The following is a 22,534-nucleotide window of genomic DNA, read 5'->3' on the forward strand; positions in this document are numbered from 1 at the left end:
GGGGGAGGGGAGATGGGGGAGTGATTATGAACAGTGCAGTAAAGTCGCAAAATGAGCAACACATTCATTTTGGTGACAGTCATCCAAGTGAATTGCTGAAACATGGGATAAAAATCTAAACTAAATCCATTACAGGCTAGGAAATGTCCAGGATGTACGTGGAAAATCAAACTATGCACGATAACTTCATAAACTTAAGTTATATACGTCAAATGTCATTTCATTGAAAAACAAGGATGGGGTGAAAAGTACATGTACAATGTAAGCAACTGCGCTATTCTTGATATCCTAAAAAGCTTACCCAACTATCTGTGTAAGACGTTTGCTTTCTGTAGTCATAAGTATAACCGAAACCAAAGAGAGACTCTTCGTATTTCTTAAACTCTTTTCTACCCCTTGAAATATCTTCCTACTTCTACATTCCAAATTGTCCAAAAAAGGCAAACCGGCTAACTTTTCATGCTGCTTTCATCTCAATCTCCAACTTCTTTAACCTCCAACTAGCCATACACTCTAGCATTATCTTCAGAGATACCCATCTCTTATCAGATAAAGAGAACACCACTGCCCAAAGCTGGTTTTACATACGCAAGAAGCAAAATATGTGGGAAGATCTAGAAGTAACCCACTTGCTGCTCCCGACGACAAAGCCAATGAACCTTGTGAAGTCATCTTCTATTCTCATAATCACTTATGATAAGCTACTCCATGAGGGTGTATTACTTCATCTCAACCATCAATTATTAAACATCCCTTATTTAGCACAATCACATTTTTGTTTGAACCATTCCATCTAATTTCCAAAGCCAATACTCAAGAAAGCCATATTGAAGACCTCCGGTCTCCTTATCCATCCTCTCTCCCTTATAGGGTCATTACTTTTCCATTCCACCGGATAGTATTTCTTCTTTCTACCCACAAAAGTTCCAACTTATTTTGCTATAGCCGCAAGGATAAAATTCAATAACAAAAGTATGTGGATATGCTAGACAGTTCAAATTTCGACAATGTTAAGTTTCCACTTTTTAAAAAATACTATCTCTTGCAGAAATGCAGGGTAAGGCTGCGTACAATAGACCCCTGTGGTACAGCGGAAGCTTAGTGCACTGGGCTGCCCTATTTTATCTCTTCCACCCACTCAATCTCCGATCAAAATATTCACTCACTGACTGTTACAGAATCCATCTAAGTAGTGGTTCAATTTATTTAAGATTTAGTCATAACCACTTTACAGTTGCAAATCCACACTAAATTATGATTGTCCTGCATATCCCTAACTGGTAGTATTAGATAAGACTTAGCCATGTTGATGCGTGACCTTGATATTTTCAGACCATAATAGTGTCCTGAACAATATGAAGCTGTCTAGGACAAGACCCACAAAAAATCAAAGTATCATCTGCTAATAGCAATTGAAATATAGCGCTGCATTCACCTGAATCATCCCCACATTAAAGCCCCAAAATAAACCCCCAGTCACTATTTTGTCCATCAATTTACATACATTTTTCAGCTCAAAACAATACACATGCAGAGAGAGTATCACAACAAAGCAAGGTCAGAATAGAGAAGATAACAAGGGGGATAATTTTGGGAAAGAACTTCCTAAAACTGACGGATTTCAGTATCAAACACAACACTTGATATGAATACTCTATATCCATTCCCACTATTTGGACGCATTTCACTCCAAAGCACATAAGAAAATATTTAAATAACTTTTTTTTTTTAAAAGAAAAGGAATTAGCTGAAAGCACATTCAAATTAAACACTTGGGACACAACCCTAAAACCATGGTAGCTAGAACCTACTTCACTTTCCAACAGTAAGCAAAATTAACTACAATCATAAGGTCCCAACATGGAATTGCACATACCCAATAAGATTAAATAATACTAATAAAAAACAAAACTTTCAAGCAAGAACTCACCAACTACGCTAGATCCTCCTGAACCAAGAGTCATTGAGCTTTTTTGATATACTATAAGTTACAGCCTTAAAGATCAGAGCTTTATTTTCTTGAAGATACACAAACTTTAGCTTACTAAAAAGAAGAAGAAAAAGCAAAAGCAGAAGGGGTAGGGGGAGCAGGCCACAGTAATTTAAGCCTAGGAATATGAAAATATTGATATCTTCCCAAGGAGAAGATCTTTTTCTTTTGCTAAAAAAAAATAATAATAAAAAAGAAGAAGATTTTTTTGGTTGAAAAGATAAACATATTATAGATTAGTACAACTAGAACTAGGAACATTAGCTACTACATCACCATTACTACTAAAAACAGTACTACTACTAATTAACATAGGATTTGATTTAGGTAGTCTTCTACGTAGCATTCCTGCCTGATCTTGCTAGTAGTAAGTTGACACCAAAGGGGGAGGTCTTGAGAAAAGTATACAACGAGCCTCCACATTAACTGCTCCATGCTTAGCCAAACCATCTGCCACACTGTTTTGCTCTCGATAGATGCTTTGTACCTTTGGCTCATCCAGCTGACGGAGTAAGAACCTACAATCATTTATTATATTAGTATATTTGATAGTAGGGGTAATAAGCAAATCCAGTATTGCAATTGCATCTGTCTCAATAATCAGTGGCGAAAGATGATGTTGAACAGCTAATTTGAAGGGGGACCGAGTGGTAAGGCCGTGATCCGCAGGGGAACAGATCACTCATTCTTCCATTGGGGACAGGTGCACGAACGCACAGGGAAGAAGCTTAGATAAAAGAATACGTTCTTGCATCGCTTTTTTTTGTAGAAAGCTCGACCAACGAGAAAAAGGTAATCTGTTCCAGTTCCTGCTACCCCTCTTGCCGCTCGGCATGAATGAAGTTGAATATTCTGCAAGTCATCTCGAGGCTTTCAAACGCATCCAAGCAATTGGTATCCGATTGAAAGATAGAAAGCATAGATTCGCGTCGCCTACTTGCTGAAAGCAAAAAGCCCCATTAGGAGTGCTAGTAGCTCTGTGTGTAGGCTGGAGCCATGTGGTGCACGTCCTGTAAAACCTAAAACCCAATTGCAAAGCTGGTTTCTAAAACATCCACCAATACCATAATTAACTTGACTAAGAGATGTGGATCCGTCTATATTTAACTTAAAGACCTGCCCATCAGGTGGATGCCATTTAATGTAAAGAGGCAGTCGTGATGGAATACTTTTTTTAGGGTTTGTGAGATAGTAGAATTCTGCAGCCTGGTTATAAACTAGTTGAACACTTATTTTAAGATGAGTGTGCTCAAAGAAATTCTTATTTCTTATAGTCCATAGCTGCCATAGAGCGAATGGTAAAAGGATGGATAAGGGGATGTAGTTGTAGGATGGCAAAGGTTGGTGACTTATGAAAGTGTGCCACCAAGACATAGTATTTGCAATTACTGGACGGTCCAAACGATTTATATTTAGCTTAAGAGCCGCCCAAAGTGCTATAGCATTGTGACATTCAAAGAAAATATGTTGTATGGTTTCAGGAACTAGGCCACATTGTGAACATAAAGATGAATTGATAATTTGTATTTTTTGTAAATACGCAGCTGTGGGAAGCCTGTCATGACATATTAACCATATAAAAAAAGAGATCTTAGGAGGTATTCGGAGTTTCCAAATCCATTTGTAGTTTATGACTTCAGGACCTATGGAATGATAAACTGTTTGTGTAAGAGCATGATAAATAGACTTGACTGAGAACAAACCATTTGGTGTAAGTGCCCAAACAAGCTGATCATAATTGGTAAGTACCATTGGCATATAAGTATCAAGGATTTGAACTTCTAATGGGGAAGGTAAAACAAAAGGCAACCCATGTAAATGCCACTTATGATCATGAAAGTAGGCAGACACTCTTTTATTAATCTCCCCTTTGGGTAGAGGCCCATAAATGTAATTACGAACCAGAGAATTATAATCTAGCCATGGTTCCGTCCAGAAATTGACATGATTACCATTTGTTAAGTTCCATTTATAGCCTAGGCTACAAATTGACCAACCCTTAATAATGTTAGACCAAATTCTTGAAACAGTAAAGTGACTGACATTATGATGCCTAAGATGACTATGTAATAGTACTTGTGCCCATATCTGATTAGGGTTTTGAAATAATCTCCAAGCAAGACTAGAGTGTAAGGCATTATTTTTAAGACAGAGATTTTGGATGCCCAAGCCCTCTTGTGCTAAAGATTGAGTAACCATGGACCATTTTAAGAGGTGTAATTTTTTCTTTTGATGAGTAGTTCCCCACAGAAAATTTCTTTGGTATCTATTGAGCGAGGAAATAATATACGAAGGCAGGGTGATGTATTGCATTATATGATTGGGAAGATTATTCAGAGTTGAGGGTATCAGAGTTTGTCTTCCAGCTTTTGTTAAAAAATGAGTTTTCCATCATGCTAACTTAGATTTAAAATTTTCAATTAAAAACTGAAAATCTCCTTTAGTGGGTCTTGAGCTAAAAATAGGAAACCCTAAGTACTTACCAAAATGTGTGCCCTCCCTTATACTAAAAGTATGTTGCATGTCAACCTTCATATGAGTAGGACAAATTTTAGAGAAGAAAATTCTTGATTTTTCAAAGTTAATAGTTTGTCCTGAGTGTTGAGTAAATTGATTAATGGTGTTAACTATGGATTGACATGAAGTAGTTGTAATTTTTGATATTAAAATAATATCATCGGCGAAAAAAAGATGAGATAATTGAGGTCCCCTTCTACCAATTGAAATGGGATGCCAAATGTGATAGTCAACTTCAGAGTTTATTTTCCTTGATAGCATTTCTAAACATAAAATAAAAATATAGGGCGAAAGAGGATCACCTTGTCTAATACCTCTTGTAGGTGTAAAATAGTCAGTAGGAGTACACCATTGATTAAAAGAGCTGTAGAGGTAGTGGTAATACAAGACATTATTAGCTTTATAAAATTTTTAGGAAAATTTAGATTTTGTAAGGTGTTATAAATGAAGGACCATTCCAGTTTATCAAAAGCTTTTTCAAGGTCCAGCTTGAGTAGCATATTTGAATGCCTACCCTTCATTTTATGAAATCTAGTAATAAGTTCTTGTACTATAATTGCATTATCAGCTGCACGTCTATTTTTCTGAAAAATTTGATTTAGTTTGGTTGATGATATGTTCCAGAACTGGTTTAATTCTGTTAACAATAATTTTAGTAATAATCTTATAGATGGTATTACAGAGGCTAATAGGTCTATATTGTGCTATAGTAGAAGCATTCTGGTTTTTAGGAATTAGGCAAATAAAAGTAGTATTTATAGCGGGGTCTATCTGAGAGTCCAGAAAAATCTTATGACAAAAGTATTTGACAGAATTTCCTATAATATGTCAATCCTTTTGATAAAAAACTGGGTGTAAGCCATCGGGGCCAGGTGCCTTAAGAGGTTGAAAGGAATGGAAGGCATTGATAATTTCAAAATCCTGTAAAGGGCTATTTAATCTAGTTTGCTCCAATGAGGTAAGAACATTAAAGGGGAGAACAAATGAAGTAGGAGTAGACTTGGTTTGTTGAGTAGTAAAAAGATGACTATAGTAATTTGTAATGTCATCTCTAATTTTGTGGGGGTCTGTAATCCAATTTCCACCTAAGTCCTGAAGAGCAGTTATACGATTATTCCTACGTCGATTTAAAGTTGTTAGGTGGAAAAATTTAGTGTTAGCATCACCATTATTTAACCAATTAATTCTTGATTTTAATTTCCAAAAATCCTCTTCAAGTTGGAGAATATGATTAAACTCCTTAGTAAGAGTATTTTCTAGACCTTGTAAAAAGTGGCTAGTTGGATAGTGAATAGAGGCTTGAATCCCACCTATTCTTGCCAGTAATTTTCTTTTCCGCTTAAAGATGTTACCAAAAGTGTTCTTATTCCACACTTGGATTGATTCGATAAATTGGTTAACGGCAGGAATTAAGTGAATTTTTTCTGCCCAAACTTGCTCTATTACTGTTGCAAAAGTAGGATGAGTAGTCCATATAGATTCTAACCTAAACAATTTTTTCTAGGCAAAACACAGTGTTGTAATTCGATTTTGATAGGGCAATGATCAGAATGAGTTCGAGGAAGGTGAGTTACCAAAGCATCACCATAATTAGAAATCCATTCATAATTAGCCAACACACGATCAATACGCTCCAAAATATTAACATTGTGATGTCTACCATNGCTATCGTGTCCAGTTGCATGGGCATTGATAGGGTTTGATATTTGAGAAGGGGTAGGTTTTGAATATTGCTCCAATTGGACCGAGTCCTTGAGTACTTGATTGGTCTTTGAGATTTGGAAGTTATTAGGTATTAGGTTTGGCAAGAGTATATCCTGTTCAGTTGGATTTTCTAGTAAACTATTGTACTTATTATTTATTAATACAGGGTTAAGGGAGGGTGTTAGCTTAGAACCATTTAAGTTAAGCTTAGTAAAGGGAAGGTTAGTAGGATTAATTAATCGTTGCTTACCTGAATGATTTGTCTCCCTTGTCTCCACTGGAGGTATCCCTGTCTGATCATCAAAGTAAGTAGATCTTATAAGATTGGATTTCTTTGGAAATTGAACAACTTGCCATGCTCCCTTAACCGTAGCAGAAACATTTGGAATAGATTGATTATCATCCATGTGATGATCCTGTGGTGACTTGTCTGTTTGTGCTTCATCATTCACAACAAAATTGCAAACCCTTTGATTATGGCCCATACGTCCACACCTAACACACAGTAAATTTAACCCCTCATAAAGAATGATTTGTTTATGGGTGCCAATGTATAAGTGTGGTTTTAGAGGTTAATCAAGCAATACTTCCACACATAACCTAGCATATTGGCCTCTAGTGGTTGAAACAGTACAAGTGTCCACTGATAATAACCTACCTATTTTCTGGCCTAACTTGTGTAAAATTTAATAATCATAGTATTCTGTAGGTAATTCCGGTAGACGTACCCAAATAGCTGAGGTTGTTAATTTTGTTTCAGAAGCCTTAAACTTAGGTTTCCATTGGCGAACGGAGAGAAAATGATTTAAAACAAACCAAGGGCCACCCTGCAAGGCATGAATTTTGTTTTTCTCTTTTTGAAATTTTAATAAGAAGAAGTCTGACCCTAAATCAATTAGAGGAAGATTTTCAGTAGGTTTCCATAGAGCATAGATTTTTTGTCTAAGTATTTGATGCTCAACTTTTCGACCATAAACTTTGATGATCACTGCATGTTGCCATGGTTGGTATAGTCTAGTTTTTTCTTCAACTGATAAAGGTATAAAAATTGAAGAGTCAGTAGGTGAAGTGGCAAAAGGAAAAAATAATACGGGAGATATTTTTCAAGTGGGATATTTGGTTAAATAATATATCTATCTTGTATAAAAATATATTAACCTTATATAATAATGTATAAACCTATATAAACCTAAACCATCTCCAAGCCACCTCCATTTTTAGGTCATTTCCAACCTTTCACTCCAAAATAGAGCAAACTAACTCCACTCGTTACTTTATTTTTTACTCCAAAAAGATATTACTTTTTATATTCTTCTCTTTTCTATATTATATTATTATCTTTTATTTAAATTTTATTTTCTTATTTCCATTAAACAAATGTTATCTTTTTTTTCTTTTTTACATATTCATCACATATAATTCATATTTCTTTCTTATATACATTTAAAATAAAATTATTTTATACCATAAATTTTTAAATAATATAATTTGTAAGCAAATATTATAGATATTAATGGATAATTCAATAAAAGTGAAATCATTGATATACAAGATAATTCAATACATATTACATGTAGTTTAAAATTTAGTTTAAATACTACTTAAATATTCAACTCCCACCTCTAGTATGCTCCTATAAATGATCTATTAATGCATTACGAATGCAAAATGAGCATCTTTGTCCTTAATTTTTTTGTGTCGACCTAAAAATTATTCAAATCGGTGATTTTCATCTACTACCATTTGAATTGGTGCATTAAGATCACGTCCATCCTCGATTATCATATTGTGCAGTATAATACATGTAGTTATAATATCATGTAGCACTTCTTTTCTCCAAAAACGTGACGGTCCTGCAATGCTTGCAAAAAGAGCTTGCAAAACTTCGAATGCACCTTCAACATCTTTTCGACATGATTCTTGTTTCATCGCAAAATATTTCTTCTTTGGCAAACGTGGCTCATGAATAGTTTGCACAAGGGTAGACTATTTTGGATATATACTGTCAGCTAAATAATAACCACATCATATTCTTTTCCTTGAATAACATAATGGGCAGGAGGAGCAATACCTTTAGCAAGATTGGAAAACAAATGTGATGACTCTAAAATATTAATGTCATTATTGGTGTTGGGCATACCAAAATATGCATGCAATATACAAAGGTCATAATTAGCTACATCTTCAAGAATAATTGTTGGGGATCCACTACGACCTGCATATTGTCCAACCCATGTTGTTGGGCAATTTTTTCATTTCCACTGCATGCAGTCTAGACTGCCTAACATTCTTGGAAAACCACGTTGTCCATCGATGTGCAGAAGCCTTGCAACATCGTCAGCTGTTGATAATCTCAAATACTACTTGCCAAAAACCTCTACGATAGCTTGGCAAAATCTCTTCACACTTTCAATTGTAGTCGACTATAATTTTCACATATTTGTTAGTGGCATCCGCTGGAAAACCATATGCCAATATTCTAAACACGGCTGTGATTTTTTGTAGAGTAGATAATCCAAATCTACCTATCGCATCAGCGCATTGTTCGAAGTACATATCATGACCTTTGATTGCATCTACAACTCGAAGGAACAAATTCTAGGAAATCCGGGTTTCTACGACGAAACATACCCTCATTAAAGCATGGATTATCTGAAAAATAAACGAGAAATCAATTATTATCAGCACTTTCATGATCTCGATTGATTATCAAATGACCTGGAACAGAGCCAACTCTGATAGGATGATTATTTTGATTTTCTTGCAAACACTACAACACATAATTGTTCATGTGAATTGTTTGCATGCACAATTGCGTCTCAACTTCATCATCGAAAACTAAAGATGATGGTGCTAATGATGATGAAGAGGAATTTGAATCATTATTATTAGATGAACCTCCCATATAGAAATTCATTTTCAGAAGATAAATATGAATATTTAATTTGATTTTGAAATGAATTGAAAATCCAATATTATTTTCCTAAATGATGTTCATTTTTATAGAATTGAATTTTTAAAAAAGATAAAATAGGAATAAGGATAAAATACATCGGACGGTTGAGATTAAGATGAAATCCATTCGACAGTTAAGATCAAGATAAAATCTATCATATTCTTATCTACTAAATTATTGTGTCTACTAATTGTCTACACATTCAATAATGTGTAGAGATCTTTTTTAAAAGATAAAATATAATTAAGGATAAATCAATCAGACGGTTGAGATTAGGATGAAATCCATTCGACGGTTGAGATCAAGATAAATCTATCATCATATTCTTATATACTAAATTATTGTGTCTACTAGTTGTCTACACTTTAGATAATGTGTAGAGAGTTTTTTTAAAGATAAAATAGAGATAAGGATAAAATCCAACGGACGATTGAGATTAGGATGGAATCTATTCGACGTTTGAGATCAAGATAAAATCTATCCTATTCTTATCTACTAAATTATTGTGTCTACTAGTTGTCTACACATTGAATAATGTGTAATTATTATTTTATAAAAGATAAAATAAGAATAAGGATAAAATCTATCATACGGTTGAGATTAGGATGAAATCCATTCGATGTTGAGATCAAGATAAAACCTATCCTACTCTTATCTAATAAATTATTGTGTCTACTAGCTTTTCACACATTGAATAATGTGTAATTTTAAAAAAAAATGATAAAATAGGAATAAGAATAAAATCCGTCAGATAGTTGAGATTAGGATGAAATCCATTCGACGGTTGAGATCAAGATAAAATCTATCATATTCTTATCTACTAAATTATTGTCTACTAGTTGTCTACACATTGAATAATGTGTAGAGATTTATTTTTTAAATATAAAATAGGAATAAAAATAAAATCCATCGGACGGTTGAGATTAGGATGAAATCCATTCGACGGTTGAGATCAAGATAAAATCTATCCTATTTTTATCTACTAAATTATTGTGTCTACTAGTTGTCTACACATTGAATCATGTGCAGAGATTTTTTTAAAAAGATAAAATTGGAATAAGGATAAATCCATCGGATGGTTGAGATTAGGATAAAATCTATTCGATGGTTGAGATCAAGACCAAATCTATCCTTTTCTTATGTACTAAATTATTGTGTCTACTTTATCTCTATTTATGAAGTGCCAACATACCCTTCCATAACCATAATTCACTTTATTTTTCTCTATATAATCCACTTTTCCTCTAAAATCATTTGAAAAAAATGTCCTCTCGATCTGCAAGATACTCCACAAATGACGATGTCTATTATGCCAAATTTATTTAGATATTTCTCAAGATCCAATAATGGGAGTCGATCAATCCAGAGATCATTTTTGGGGTTGAGTCATAGATAGATACAATAATGCAAAGTTAGAGAGTTGGGAGATTCACACCAAAAAATTTTTGCAATGTCGAATTCAGAAGACTGAGAAGGTCGTAAGAAAATTAAATGGATGTGTACGTCAAGTATAAAATTTGCGTCCTAGTGGTGCTTCAGATCAAGATATTGTGAGTATTTAGTTTGTAGTTACTTATAATTTATTTGTATATATTTACTTAATGTTTTCCTTAACTTTTTTTAATATGGAATATTACACAAGCAAAAGATTTACTTATGCAAGATCCGAACTTTAAAAATGATTTTAAATTTGATCATGTGTGGGCTATAATGAAAGATTTTGTGAAGTTTAACGACGACGATGCTGGAAGAAAAAAAGTAAGAAAGCAAGGGTATACTAATATATCATCGAAGTCTGAGACTCCTACCCCTGATTCACCCTTGTGTCACGACCCAAATTTCCTCCGTTGGGTGTCGTGATGGCACCTATGAACCTAGAGCTCTGATACCAACTTGTCACGACCCAAATTCCCTCTGTTGAGTGTCGAGATGGCACCTATTCTTAGGGGCTAGGTCAGCTTAACATTAACAAAAATAGCAACAATATTTAACCAACATCTCACAATTTCAAAATAGAAAAATCTTTAAAAATTTACAAATCCCAAAATCGATAGTACAAGTCATAAGCTCTACTGAGTTACTAGGAGGTCTGCAAATACAACTGTTTTGAAATAAGGACAAACAATATAAACACAATATCAGAAGGTGACTCCGAAGCCTGCGAACGCAGCAACAGATTTACCTTGAGTCTCCACAACAAAATCCGTACAGCTAGCTAACGATCGACTGACTCCGAAATACCTGGATCTGCACAAAAATATGCAGAAGCGTAGTATGAGTACACCACAATGGGACCTAGTAAGTATCAAGAATAACCTCAGTGGAGTAGTGATGAGGTAGTCAAGACACGTACTGGACTAAATAACCTGAGCAAGTATAAGTGGAGAACTAACAGAGTATAACAAAACTACGCATAATGACAATAATGATACAGTGCTTACCATAAGAAATAGAAACTACCATTAATAGCGAACACCACAAGTAATAACACATAAGAGTAAGCTGAATACAATTTAAATCCAGTGAAAACAATTAAAGGAATGACGGGTAGCAACTAGATAAGAATAACCACTTTCACACTAGGTTTTATCCAATAATCTCCATGAGGTATAGAACCTCAAAATATTCATAATTCACGGGTCCCAATTTGTGAACCCTAAATAATTGGCATCTTCTGCCCTCATTAAAATTAATAACTGCACGGACGACGCACGTGCCAATAGAACCCTTCTCACGTAGAGGCAAATAGACGAGGGTGTATAGAAATGATCAATAACATCAGGATCCATTTCTTGAATCATTATGGGTGATTAACTACGTGTATGCTTGTGCCAATGTTCTATTATAGTTCCAGTCAACAAGTAAGAGTAGCGACAATGAATGACACATAAGAAATGATCACCATGAAATGAACACGGTATAACTCACACAGAGTAGGCACACCACTACACAAATAACAACAATAACAATGCCCCGAGTCCATCACAGGCCATCACAATCAATCTCCGACATAGCCCACCTTGTCTCGCCACGTTTGCAATAATAAAGTAAATGCCCGCCTTATCTCGCCACACGTGCATAATAATGTTTCCACCTTGTCTCGCCACATGCACAAGCCACATATACAGCCCGCCTTGTCATGCCACATGTGAAAATATAGTAACAATAGCACGGCAGAAACCTCGTGCAACACAATAACATCCGCACGGAAGAAACCTCGTGCATCACAATAACAACCGCACGGCAGAAACCTCGTGCATCAAAATAACAACCGCATGATAGAAACCTCGTGCATCACAACAACAATGGCAATAACACAAGAGTACGACAAATAAATCAACTCAAAAATTCCAGAACGCAAAGAACAGAAGAAACGGACTCACAAGGAAAGACATAGCATAAAATAACGATACCACCTAGCAATAGCTCAACAAGGAAGAGATACTGTGTAGCAATGACCTCCACATAAGTGCAATTCAACAACAAGGGAGTTATCACGAGTCGATAATTCCAAATAAGGATAAACTATTATACAAATAATAATAATTTCAAATAAAGATAAGCTGTTAGGAAAGGATAGCATCGCAATTGAAGAGGAAACAACTTCATTTAAAGCACACAAGAGTAAAATAGGCAATAAGAGTGGAACATGAAGCAATTAATTCCAAATACAACACGTAGAGGTGAAACTAGTAAATGGGAAAACTTAACATAATAAAACAACTTCATATCTAATGAACATAATAACCTACGAGCCCTAAATGGTCAATATTCCACAAATAAGCCCACGCACGTACTAGTCACCTCGCGTACACGGACTTTACATGATACAATTAGCATAAAAGACTCAAATCCTAAGGGGTAGTTCCCCCACACAAGGTTAGGCAAGATACTTACCTCAAAGAAGCTAGACCGCTACTCTAAAATGAACTTCTCGAGTGAAATAACCTCCGGACGGCTCAAATCAAGCCAGAATAACTTCAAAGAACAAATAAAACTCATAAGAAACTATTCCGGATAATAAAGCTTCAATCTTTATCAAAAACTAAAAATTAACCCAAAATTCGACCCCCGAGAACGCACCTCGGAACCCGACAAAATTTATAAAATCTGAGTACCCATTCAATTATGAGTCAAACCATACTAATTTCATCCATTTCCGACTCCGAATCGATGTTCAAAACCCAATTATTCTCTTTACAAAAGTTTTTGATAAAAACCCCCAATTCTCCAATCAAAACATGAACTAATTTAAAAATGAACTTCTGCAATCATATTAAAATACAAAAGTTATAGTTAGATACTGACCCCCGTGAAAATATGAGAAGAACGCCGCGAAAATCACCTCAATCGGAGCTCTAGAACTCAAGATATGCTCAAAATACCAAAATAACGCGGTCTGGTTTTTTATACTCAGGGATTTTCGCTTTTGCGATAAAAAATTCGCACCTGCGCATTTCCTATAATTTCCACTTTTGTGGACCAATTTTCGCACCTGCGGGGTCGCAGATGCGGACCTAGTTCGCATCTGTGAAGCACCATCACTAGCTCTCTTCTCCGACACTAAAATGAGCATAACTTCCTCATACAATGTCCAAATTCGACGATTCTTTTTGCTATGACTCCATAATTACGATACAAATCTCATGATACAATAAAAATAGAAATTGGAGCTTATTTGCTTAATGTGGTACCATTTATTGGTGAAGAAACGAAGTCAAAACATAAAAAACGAGCGCAACACAACCCAAACCTATTGGAAACTCACCCGAGCCCTTCGGGACCATGTACGAACATACCAATAAGTCTCAAAACATAAAGCGGACCTACTCGAGGCCTCAAATCACATCAAACAACATCAAAACTATGAATCGCACCATGAATCGAACTCATGAACTTTCAAATTTTCCAACTTCTAAAACTCGCGCCGAAACCTATCAAACCAACCCGGAATGACGTCAAATTTTGCAGGCAAGTCCCTAATGACATAACGGACCCGTTCCAACTCTCAGAATAGTATTCTGACCCCGATATCACCAAAGTCAACTCTTGGTCAAATATCTCAACCTTCCAAACTTCAACTTTTCCAACTTTCGTCGAATTGCTTCAAATTACCCTACGGACCTCCAAATCCAAATCCGGACGCGCGCCTAAGTAAAAAATCACTATACGAGGCTGTTGGAATCGTCAAACCCCATTCAAGAGTCGTTTACACAAAAGTTAAATTCCGGTCAACTCTTATCGTTTATGCTTCCAAAACTAGAATCCTTCTACCAAATTGACTCCGAATCATCCGGTAACTGAACTTGACCATGCATGCAAGTCATAACACAAAAATATAAAGTTGTTCAAAACCTTATGCCGCTGAACGGGACTTTAATTCATAATACGACCAGCCGGGTCGTTACACCTTGTATCTTCTCCTAACTTATCATCATTTTCATTAAATTTAAATGCAGATGTTGTAGGTGAGTCCATATCATCACAACGACTTAGTGGTAGAAGTATCAGACTTCGATGATATATTAATGAAAATGATGATAAGTTAGGAGAAGATACAAAGAGTGAATCAGAGGTAGGAGTCTCAGACTCCGATGATATATTAGTATAGCCTTGCTTTCTTGCTTTTTTTCTTCCATGAGGTTCGGATCTTGAATAAGTAAATCTTTTGCTTGTGTAATCTGCAATGTTAAAAAAAAATGATTAAGGAAAATATTAAGTAAATATATACAAATAAATTATAAGTAACTACAAAATAAATACTCACAATATCTTGAGCTGAAGCACCACTAGGACGCAAATTTTATACTTGACGTACACATCCATTTAGTTTTCTTACGACCTTCTCAATCGTTTGAATTCGGCATTGATTTTTTTGGTGCGAATCTCCAAACTCTCTAACTTTGCATTATTGTATCCATTTATGACTCGACCCAAAAAATGATCTCTAGATTGATTGACTTCCGTTATTGGATCTTGAGAAATATTTAAATAAATTTGGCAGAATAGAACATCTTTATTTGTAGAGTATTCTGCAGATCTGTCACGACCCAAATCTCCCTCCGTAAGATGTTGTGACGGCACCCAGTCTTTAAGACTCGGTAAGCCTAAAAGTTGCGGAAAAACTAAACAACAGAGATAACTACTAAACTTTAACGATAACAGGTATATATATAAAGCTGGAAAACTTTCACTCGGCATATACAAGTAATTCCAAACAATTTTGAGCATAAACAACTCCCTAAAGACCCGGTAGTCAGAAGTAACATGCTCTAGGGAAAAACTCTAACTGTCTCTATACATCAGCGTTTAGGAACAATAAGAAGAAACAACATAAATGATAGAGGGGGACTCCGAGGTCTGTGGATGCTGGCAGATGTACCTTGAAGTCTCCGAAAACCACAGCAAATACTCTCGATTAATGGTGGGTCTGGTATGAGGTACCTGGGTTTGCACACAAAACATGTGCAGAAGAGTAGCATGAGTACACCACAACGGTACCCAGTAAGTGCCAAGCCTAACCTCGGTAGAGTAGTGACGAGGTCAGGTCAAGGCCCTACTGGGATATAATAATAAGATAGAAGATATAACAATATGATGAAAGACTAAGAATTTACATAAAAATAACAACACAACACATAGAGGTAAACAATAGGGATGCTCCCGAGATACCGTCTCGTAGTCCCAAAAGTAAATATACAGGGGGATCTCCCGAGGTACCGCCTCGTAGTCCCAAAAATGTACCGCCTCTGTAGTCCCATAAGTAAATGTGCAGGGGGGTCTCTCGAGGTACCGCCTCATAGTCCCAAAAGTAAACACGCAGCTCGAAATCAATGGCAACAACAATTAACCGCAAGAAAGCCTACAGTTTAAGACTAAATACGAGTCAAGGAAAAACAGGAAATCAACTAAGCATGCTGTACAGATTGCAAATAGTCATTTAAGACACGTAGACATGCGATATTATGCTAAACATGTCACGACCCAAAATCCACTAGAGGTCGTGATGGCGCCTAACATCGCCGTCAGGCAAGCCAACAGTGAATGTTTAACTTAATTACCCATTTTAGTATTTTCGAAATCATAATTTTCATCAATTAAATAGTAAGACATAGAATTTACAGGGTTACTGATAATGTTTTCACAACTGCAATAAAGGACAACCCATAAGTACACCCAAAACCCGGTGTCACAAGTGAATGAGCACCAACTAGGAAATAAAATAAAATACAATATCTGTCTGAGATACAAATTAGATAGGAGAATAAAAATAACTCTGATGGAGACTCTACAGGATGCGGATCGTAACATGAAATGTAGCTCACGATATATTCCCGCATCATTCGCGCCTCTGCGCCCAAAAGATCACTAGACATATATGGACCTACACAAAAATGTGCAGCAAGTGTAGCATGAGTACGTAAATCAACCCGTACCCAGTAAGTATCTAGGCTAACCCAAGAGAAGTAGTGACGAGGGGTCGACATCGATACTTACTAGTGGTCCAATAAGATAGATACAGTAAGAAGTAAACAGATATGGGGCAGAGCAAATAAACGAACTAAACAAGTATAAATATGTGGTACAATCCTTCTCTCAACAATAAGCTCAACTCTCGATTATCAATCATCTCCTCCATCGGAGTATATATAATGGACCTCATCATATATAATTCAAATCAGGAAAACTCCCAGATACACTGGCCCTTTTGACAAATAACATGCACGATTCCATAGAAGTATTTTACAGAAAAGCCGAGGCGTTCGGCCCGATCCCATCAGAATCTGGTATATAACCATAGATACATATATTATATATATTTTCGAGGCGAACGACCCGCTCTCATGAGAGTGTGGTACATAATCCTGCTGAGGTGAACGGCCCGATCCCATAAAGTATGGTACATAGTCCTACCGAGGAGAATGGCCTGATCCCATAAAGTGTGCGCACTGCCGAGGGTTGAACGGTATGATCCATAGATGTATCTATCCCGCCGAAGCGAACGGCCTGATCTCACTAGAATAAGAAGCTTTGACGGGTCCTTGACCCCACTCACAAAGGAACATGTGAGTTATAAGGAGCTTTGAGGAAACTTTTTGATGAGAACACATAACGCGGGAGAAATTCGTAAGAGGAGTACATGTATTCCGCGGTTAATCATGAAACTCGTCAAGTCTCTACAATAGCAAGTCTATCACTCTACGTCCGTCTAGTCTCAAGTAGTAATGCGAAGTAAAAGAATTTAATAAGCAAGAGATAACCCAAACAGTAAAGTTATAGCATGGCGTGAACCTGAGTCTACCCGGACAATAACATGAATGTAGCTATGTATGGACTCTCGTCACCTCGTGCGTACGTAGCCCCGCAACAAGTAACACATATCAATTACAACACCTAGGGAGCAGTTTCCCCCTCACAGAGTTAGACAGGAGACTTACCTCATTCCGAAGTTCCATAACCTACTCCAACACCACTCTAACACCTCAAACTGGTGCCCGTCGCTCCAAAACTAGCCAAACAATGTGCAAACCAGTAAACATATATTCTAATACTCATAACAAATTGATTTGAACAATTTCCCAACTTCACTTGAAAAGTCGATAAAGCCACCTTCGGGCTCACGTGCCCGGATTCCGAAAATTTTCGAAGATAACCATTACCTATAACATTACGAACTCAAATATATAATTTATTGTCAATTCCATGTCCAAATTCGTGATCAAAATCCAAAAATACCAATTTTTAGGTTTTTCTTCAAAATCCCAAATTTCTACTAATTTTCATGTTTAAATCCATATATAAACCATGTATTTAACTTACAATATGTGGGAATTACTTACCTCATGAAGGATGACAAAATGGCACTCTAAAATCGGCCCCTAGGCCAGCTTCACCGAGAGAAAAGAGGGGAAATGAGCCAAAACCGGATTTGGCTAACTTATACATTCTGCCCAGGCGACTTCGCACCTGCGAAACCAAAGGCCGCTTCTGCGGCACCAAGACCGCTTCTGCGGAAAACACTGGAGGCTGGCCCCTTCGCACCTGCGGACAAAGTCCCGCTCCTGCGACATCGCAGGTGCGCAAATCCACCTCGCTCCTGCGCTCCGCTCTGCTTCTACTCTCCAAGAGGCCGTATCTGCGCCATCGCAGATGTGGAAAAAGTCTCGCACCTGCGGGCACTGCCTAGCTCTCTTAGAACCGCTTCTGCGACCCTCCTGGCCGTTTCTGTGGCCCCACACTTGCCGCCAAAACCTCGCAGGTGTGATTACACCAGATGACAGCAGCTCCAGCATTCCTCCAAGCCCAAACTCGATCTGTTTACCATCCGGAATCCACCCGAGGCCTCCAGGACCTCAACCAATTATACCAACACGTCCCAAAATGAAATACGAACCTAGTTGAAGCCTCAAACCACGTCAAACAACATCAAAACCATGAATCGCGCCTCGAATCAAACTTACAAATTTCCAAATTCTATAACTTATGCCGAAACGTATCAAATCAATCCGGAATGACCTCAAAATTTGCACACAAGTCCTAAATGACATTAAGCACCTATTCCAACTTTCGAAATCAGAATTTGACCCCGATATCAAAAAGTCCACTCCAGGTCAAACTTTCCAAAAAGAAACCTTCAAATTTCCAACTTTCGCCAAATGACCCCGAAATGACCTACGGACCTCCAAATCTACATCCGGACGCTCTCCTAAGACCAGAATTATCATACGGAGCTATTCCAAGGCTTGGAATGGACATCGATAATATTAAATACACTTCAACCCAAATTTATGAAATTTTTTCAAAATGCCAACTTTCCACAATAGGCGCCGAAATGCTCCCGGATTATTCAAAACCCGATCCGGATATACGCCCAAGTCCAAAATCATCATACAGACCTATTGGAACCTTCAAATCCTGATTCCGAGGTTGTTTACTCAAAAGTCAAACCTTAGTCAAGTTTTCCAACTTTAAGCTTCGCAATAAAAATTTTCCATCTAAGTCAGCCCCAAACTTCTTGAATCAATTCCGACCGTACGTGCAAGTCATAACACCTGAAGTGAAGCTACTCATGGCGTCAAACCACCAAACGATGCGCTAGGGCTCATAACGACCGGTTGGGTCGTTACATATGATAACTATACATGCTGGGATAACTCATTGAAGACATAACAGGTTGCTGCTCAATGTAAAATCGGATTTTACAACAATAAGCCCGTGTACGCACTCGTCACCTCGCGTACGCGGTACTCACATATCATAGAAGTGTCACAACAGTAACAAATCCTAAGGGTATTTCCCCACACAAGGTTAGGCACGCCACTTACCTCGAGCCAAGCTCAATCAATCAACAAGAATGCCTTTTCCTGAATTATCTGACTCCGAACGGTCCAAATCTAGCCAAAAATAATTACATACTATAAATAAAATTATAATAAACTAATCTAATTAATGAAATCAAGACTTTAACAAGAAATTTGAAAATTGCCCCAAAAAGTCAACCCGGGCCCACGTCTCAAAATTGGGTAAAAATCACAAAATACGAACACCCATTCAACCACGAGTTCACTCGTACCAAAATTACTCAAATCCGATACCAAAGTTTCAATCAAAACCCAAAAGTTTGGTTGAAGAACTTTTTCCACTTTTTCCAAAATTTCTCAACTCAAATCTTAAATTAGAAGGTGAAATTAATGATAGATTAGTGGGATACAATAAAAAACAAGTGAAGAATCATTATCCAATCGATTCCTCTAAAAATCCCTCAAAATCTCGTCCAAATCCGACCTCTCTATCTCAAGTTTTAATAAAAATGGCAAAACCCTCGATTCGAAATGTTTATATCTGCCCAGTGAATTCCTTCTTCGCGAACGCGGAATGTGCCTCGCATTCGTGAAGTTTCCTTTATCCCAAAACCATCTTTGCGAACACGAGAGCCCACTCGCGAACGCGGAAGCTTACACTGCCTGACCCTACGCGAACGCAGGACCCTCATCGCGAATGCGTAGGCTAAATGCCTGGAGCCCCATCTGACAGATTCTCTACGCGAACGCGAGATCCCTATCGCAAATGCATAGACCAAATACCTCACAACTTCGAGAATGCGGGACCTACATCACGGACGCGAAGAAAACAACTCCGCTGGCCTCCAGATACTTTACGCGAATGTGAGACCTCTCCCGCGAACGCGATAAAGGAAACCAACAATAGGACATCAGATTTTTCTGCAATTCCAACTAGTCCGTTAACCATCCGGAATCCACCCGAGACCCCCGGGACCTCAACTAAACCTGCCAAAAAGTACTAAAACATCACACGAACTTAGTCGAGCCTTCAAATCACATCAAACAACGCTGAAAACACGAATCACACTCCAGTTCAAGCTTCATGAACTTTGAAACTTCAAACTTCTACAACCGATGCCGAAACCTATCAAAACACGTCCAATTGACCTAAAAATTTTCATACAAGTCATAATTGACATTACAGACCTACTCCAACTTTCGGAATCGGAATCCGACCCCGATATTAAAAAGTCCACTTCCGGTCAAACTTCCCAAAAATTTAACTTTCGCTATTTCAAGCCTAATTCAGCTACAAACCTCCAATTGTCAAATCGGACCCACTCCTAAGTAAAATTCACCCAACGGACCTAACGGAACCGATAAAACTCCATTCAGGAATCGTCTTCACACAATTCCAACTATGGTCAAAATCCTTTAAGCTTCCATTTTAGGGATTAGGTGTCCCATTTCACTCCAAAACAAAAAAAAATCCTCCTAGCAAGTCACATAAGCATAAAATGATACAGGGGAAGCAGAAAATAGGGGATCGGGCTAATAACTGAAAATGACCGGCCGGGTCATTACAAGATCGAAAGGACAGTTTTCAAGTGATTTTAGAGGAAAAATGGATTATATGGATAAAGAAAAATAAAATCCAATTGTGGTTATGGAAGGGTATGTTGGCATTTCAATATATAGATATAATGCAGACACCATAATTTAGTAGATAAGAATTGGATAGATCTTATCTTGATCTCAACCTTCGAACGGATTTCATCCTAATCTCAACCGTCCGATGGATTTTATCCTTATCCCATTTTACATTTACACATTGTTTAATGTGTAGACAACTAGTAGACACAATTATTTAGTAGATAAGAATAGGATAGATTTTATCTTGATCTCACCCGTCGAATGGATTTCATCCTAATCTCAACCGTTTGATGGATTTTATCCTTATTCCTATTTTATCATTAAGAAAAAAATATATACACATTATTCAATGTGTAGACAACTAGTAGACACAATAATTTTGTAGATAAGAATAGGATAGATTTTATCTGATCTCAACCGTCGAATAGATTTCATCCTAATCTCAACTGTCCGATGGATTTTATCCTAATTCCTATTTTATATTTAAAAAAAATAATATTTACACATTATTCAATGTGTAGACAACTAGTATATATAATAATTTAGCAGATAATAATAGGACAAATTTTATCTTGATCTCAGCCATCGAATGGATTTCATCCTAATCTCAATCGTCCGATGGATTTTATCCTTATTCCTATTTTATCTTTAAAAAATATCTTTACACATTATTCAATATGTAAACAACTAGTAGACATAATAATCTAGTAGATAAGAATATGATAAATTTTAGCTTGATCTCAACCATTGAATGGATTTCATCCTAATCTCAACCATCCGATGGATTTTATTCTTATTTCTATTTTATTTTTAAAAATAAATCTCTACACAGTATTCAATGTGTAGACAACTAGTAGATAGAATAATTTAGTAGATAAGAATAGGATTGGTTTTATCTAGATCTCAACCGTTGAATGGATTTCATCCTAATCTCAACCGTCCGATAAATTTTATCCTTATTCCTATTTTATCTTAAAAAAATATCTACACATTATTCAATGTATATATAACAAGTAGATACAATAATTTGGTAGATAAGAATATGATAGATTTTATTTTGATCTCAACCGTCGAATGGATTTCATCCTAATCTCAACCGTCCGATGAATTTTATCCTTGCTCCTACTTTATCTTTACAAAAGTTATTCCATTCTATAAAAATGAACATAATTTAGGAAAATAATATTGGATTTCTGTCACGATCCCAGTTCACCCACCGTGAACATGTCGTGATGGCGCCTAGTCTCTAGAACTAGGTACGCCTAAAATGCGAAAAACAAAATAACTTGCGGAAAATAATAATTCAACTTGAACAGTTAAAAGAAAATACGGTGTATAGATGCCACTTGGCATATNCTTACTCTAAACTTCAGAATGTCCAAAACATAAGTGTTGGCGTAAGTTCAGTTGAAGTTTTGAAGATTGACAAAT

General features: G+C 36.6%; 1 protein-coding gene across 3 annotated transcripts in view; it reads right to left on the reverse strand.

Annotated features, from left to right (window-relative positions):
• LOC109218963 (ubiquitin-conjugating enzyme E2 variant 1C-like) overlaps positions 1–2,179 on the reverse strand; it is a 6,871-nt gene extending 4,692 nt beyond the window's left edge. The window contains exon 1 of one of the 3 annotated variants that reach the window (XM_019383364.1): positions 1,931–2,179. In XM_019383364.1, the coding sequence (XP_019238909.1) occupies positions 1,931–1,964 (34 nt within the window). In that variant the 5' untranslated portion in view covers positions 1,965–2,179. The remainder of the gene's footprint in view (positions 1–1,930) is intronic. The other 2 variants (XM_019383363.1, XM_019383362.1) reach the window with 2 other exon arrangements.
• Positions 2,180–22,534: the final 20,355 nt, after the last annotated feature.

This window comes from Nicotiana attenuata, unplaced genomic scaffold, assembly GCF_001879085.1.
Source record: "Nicotiana attenuata strain UT unplaced genomic scaffold, NIATTr2, whole genome shotgun sequence".
In the NCBI taxonomy this organism is placed as follows: Eukaryota; Viridiplantae; Streptophyta; class Magnoliopsida; order Solanales; family Solanaceae; genus Nicotiana; species Nicotiana attenuata.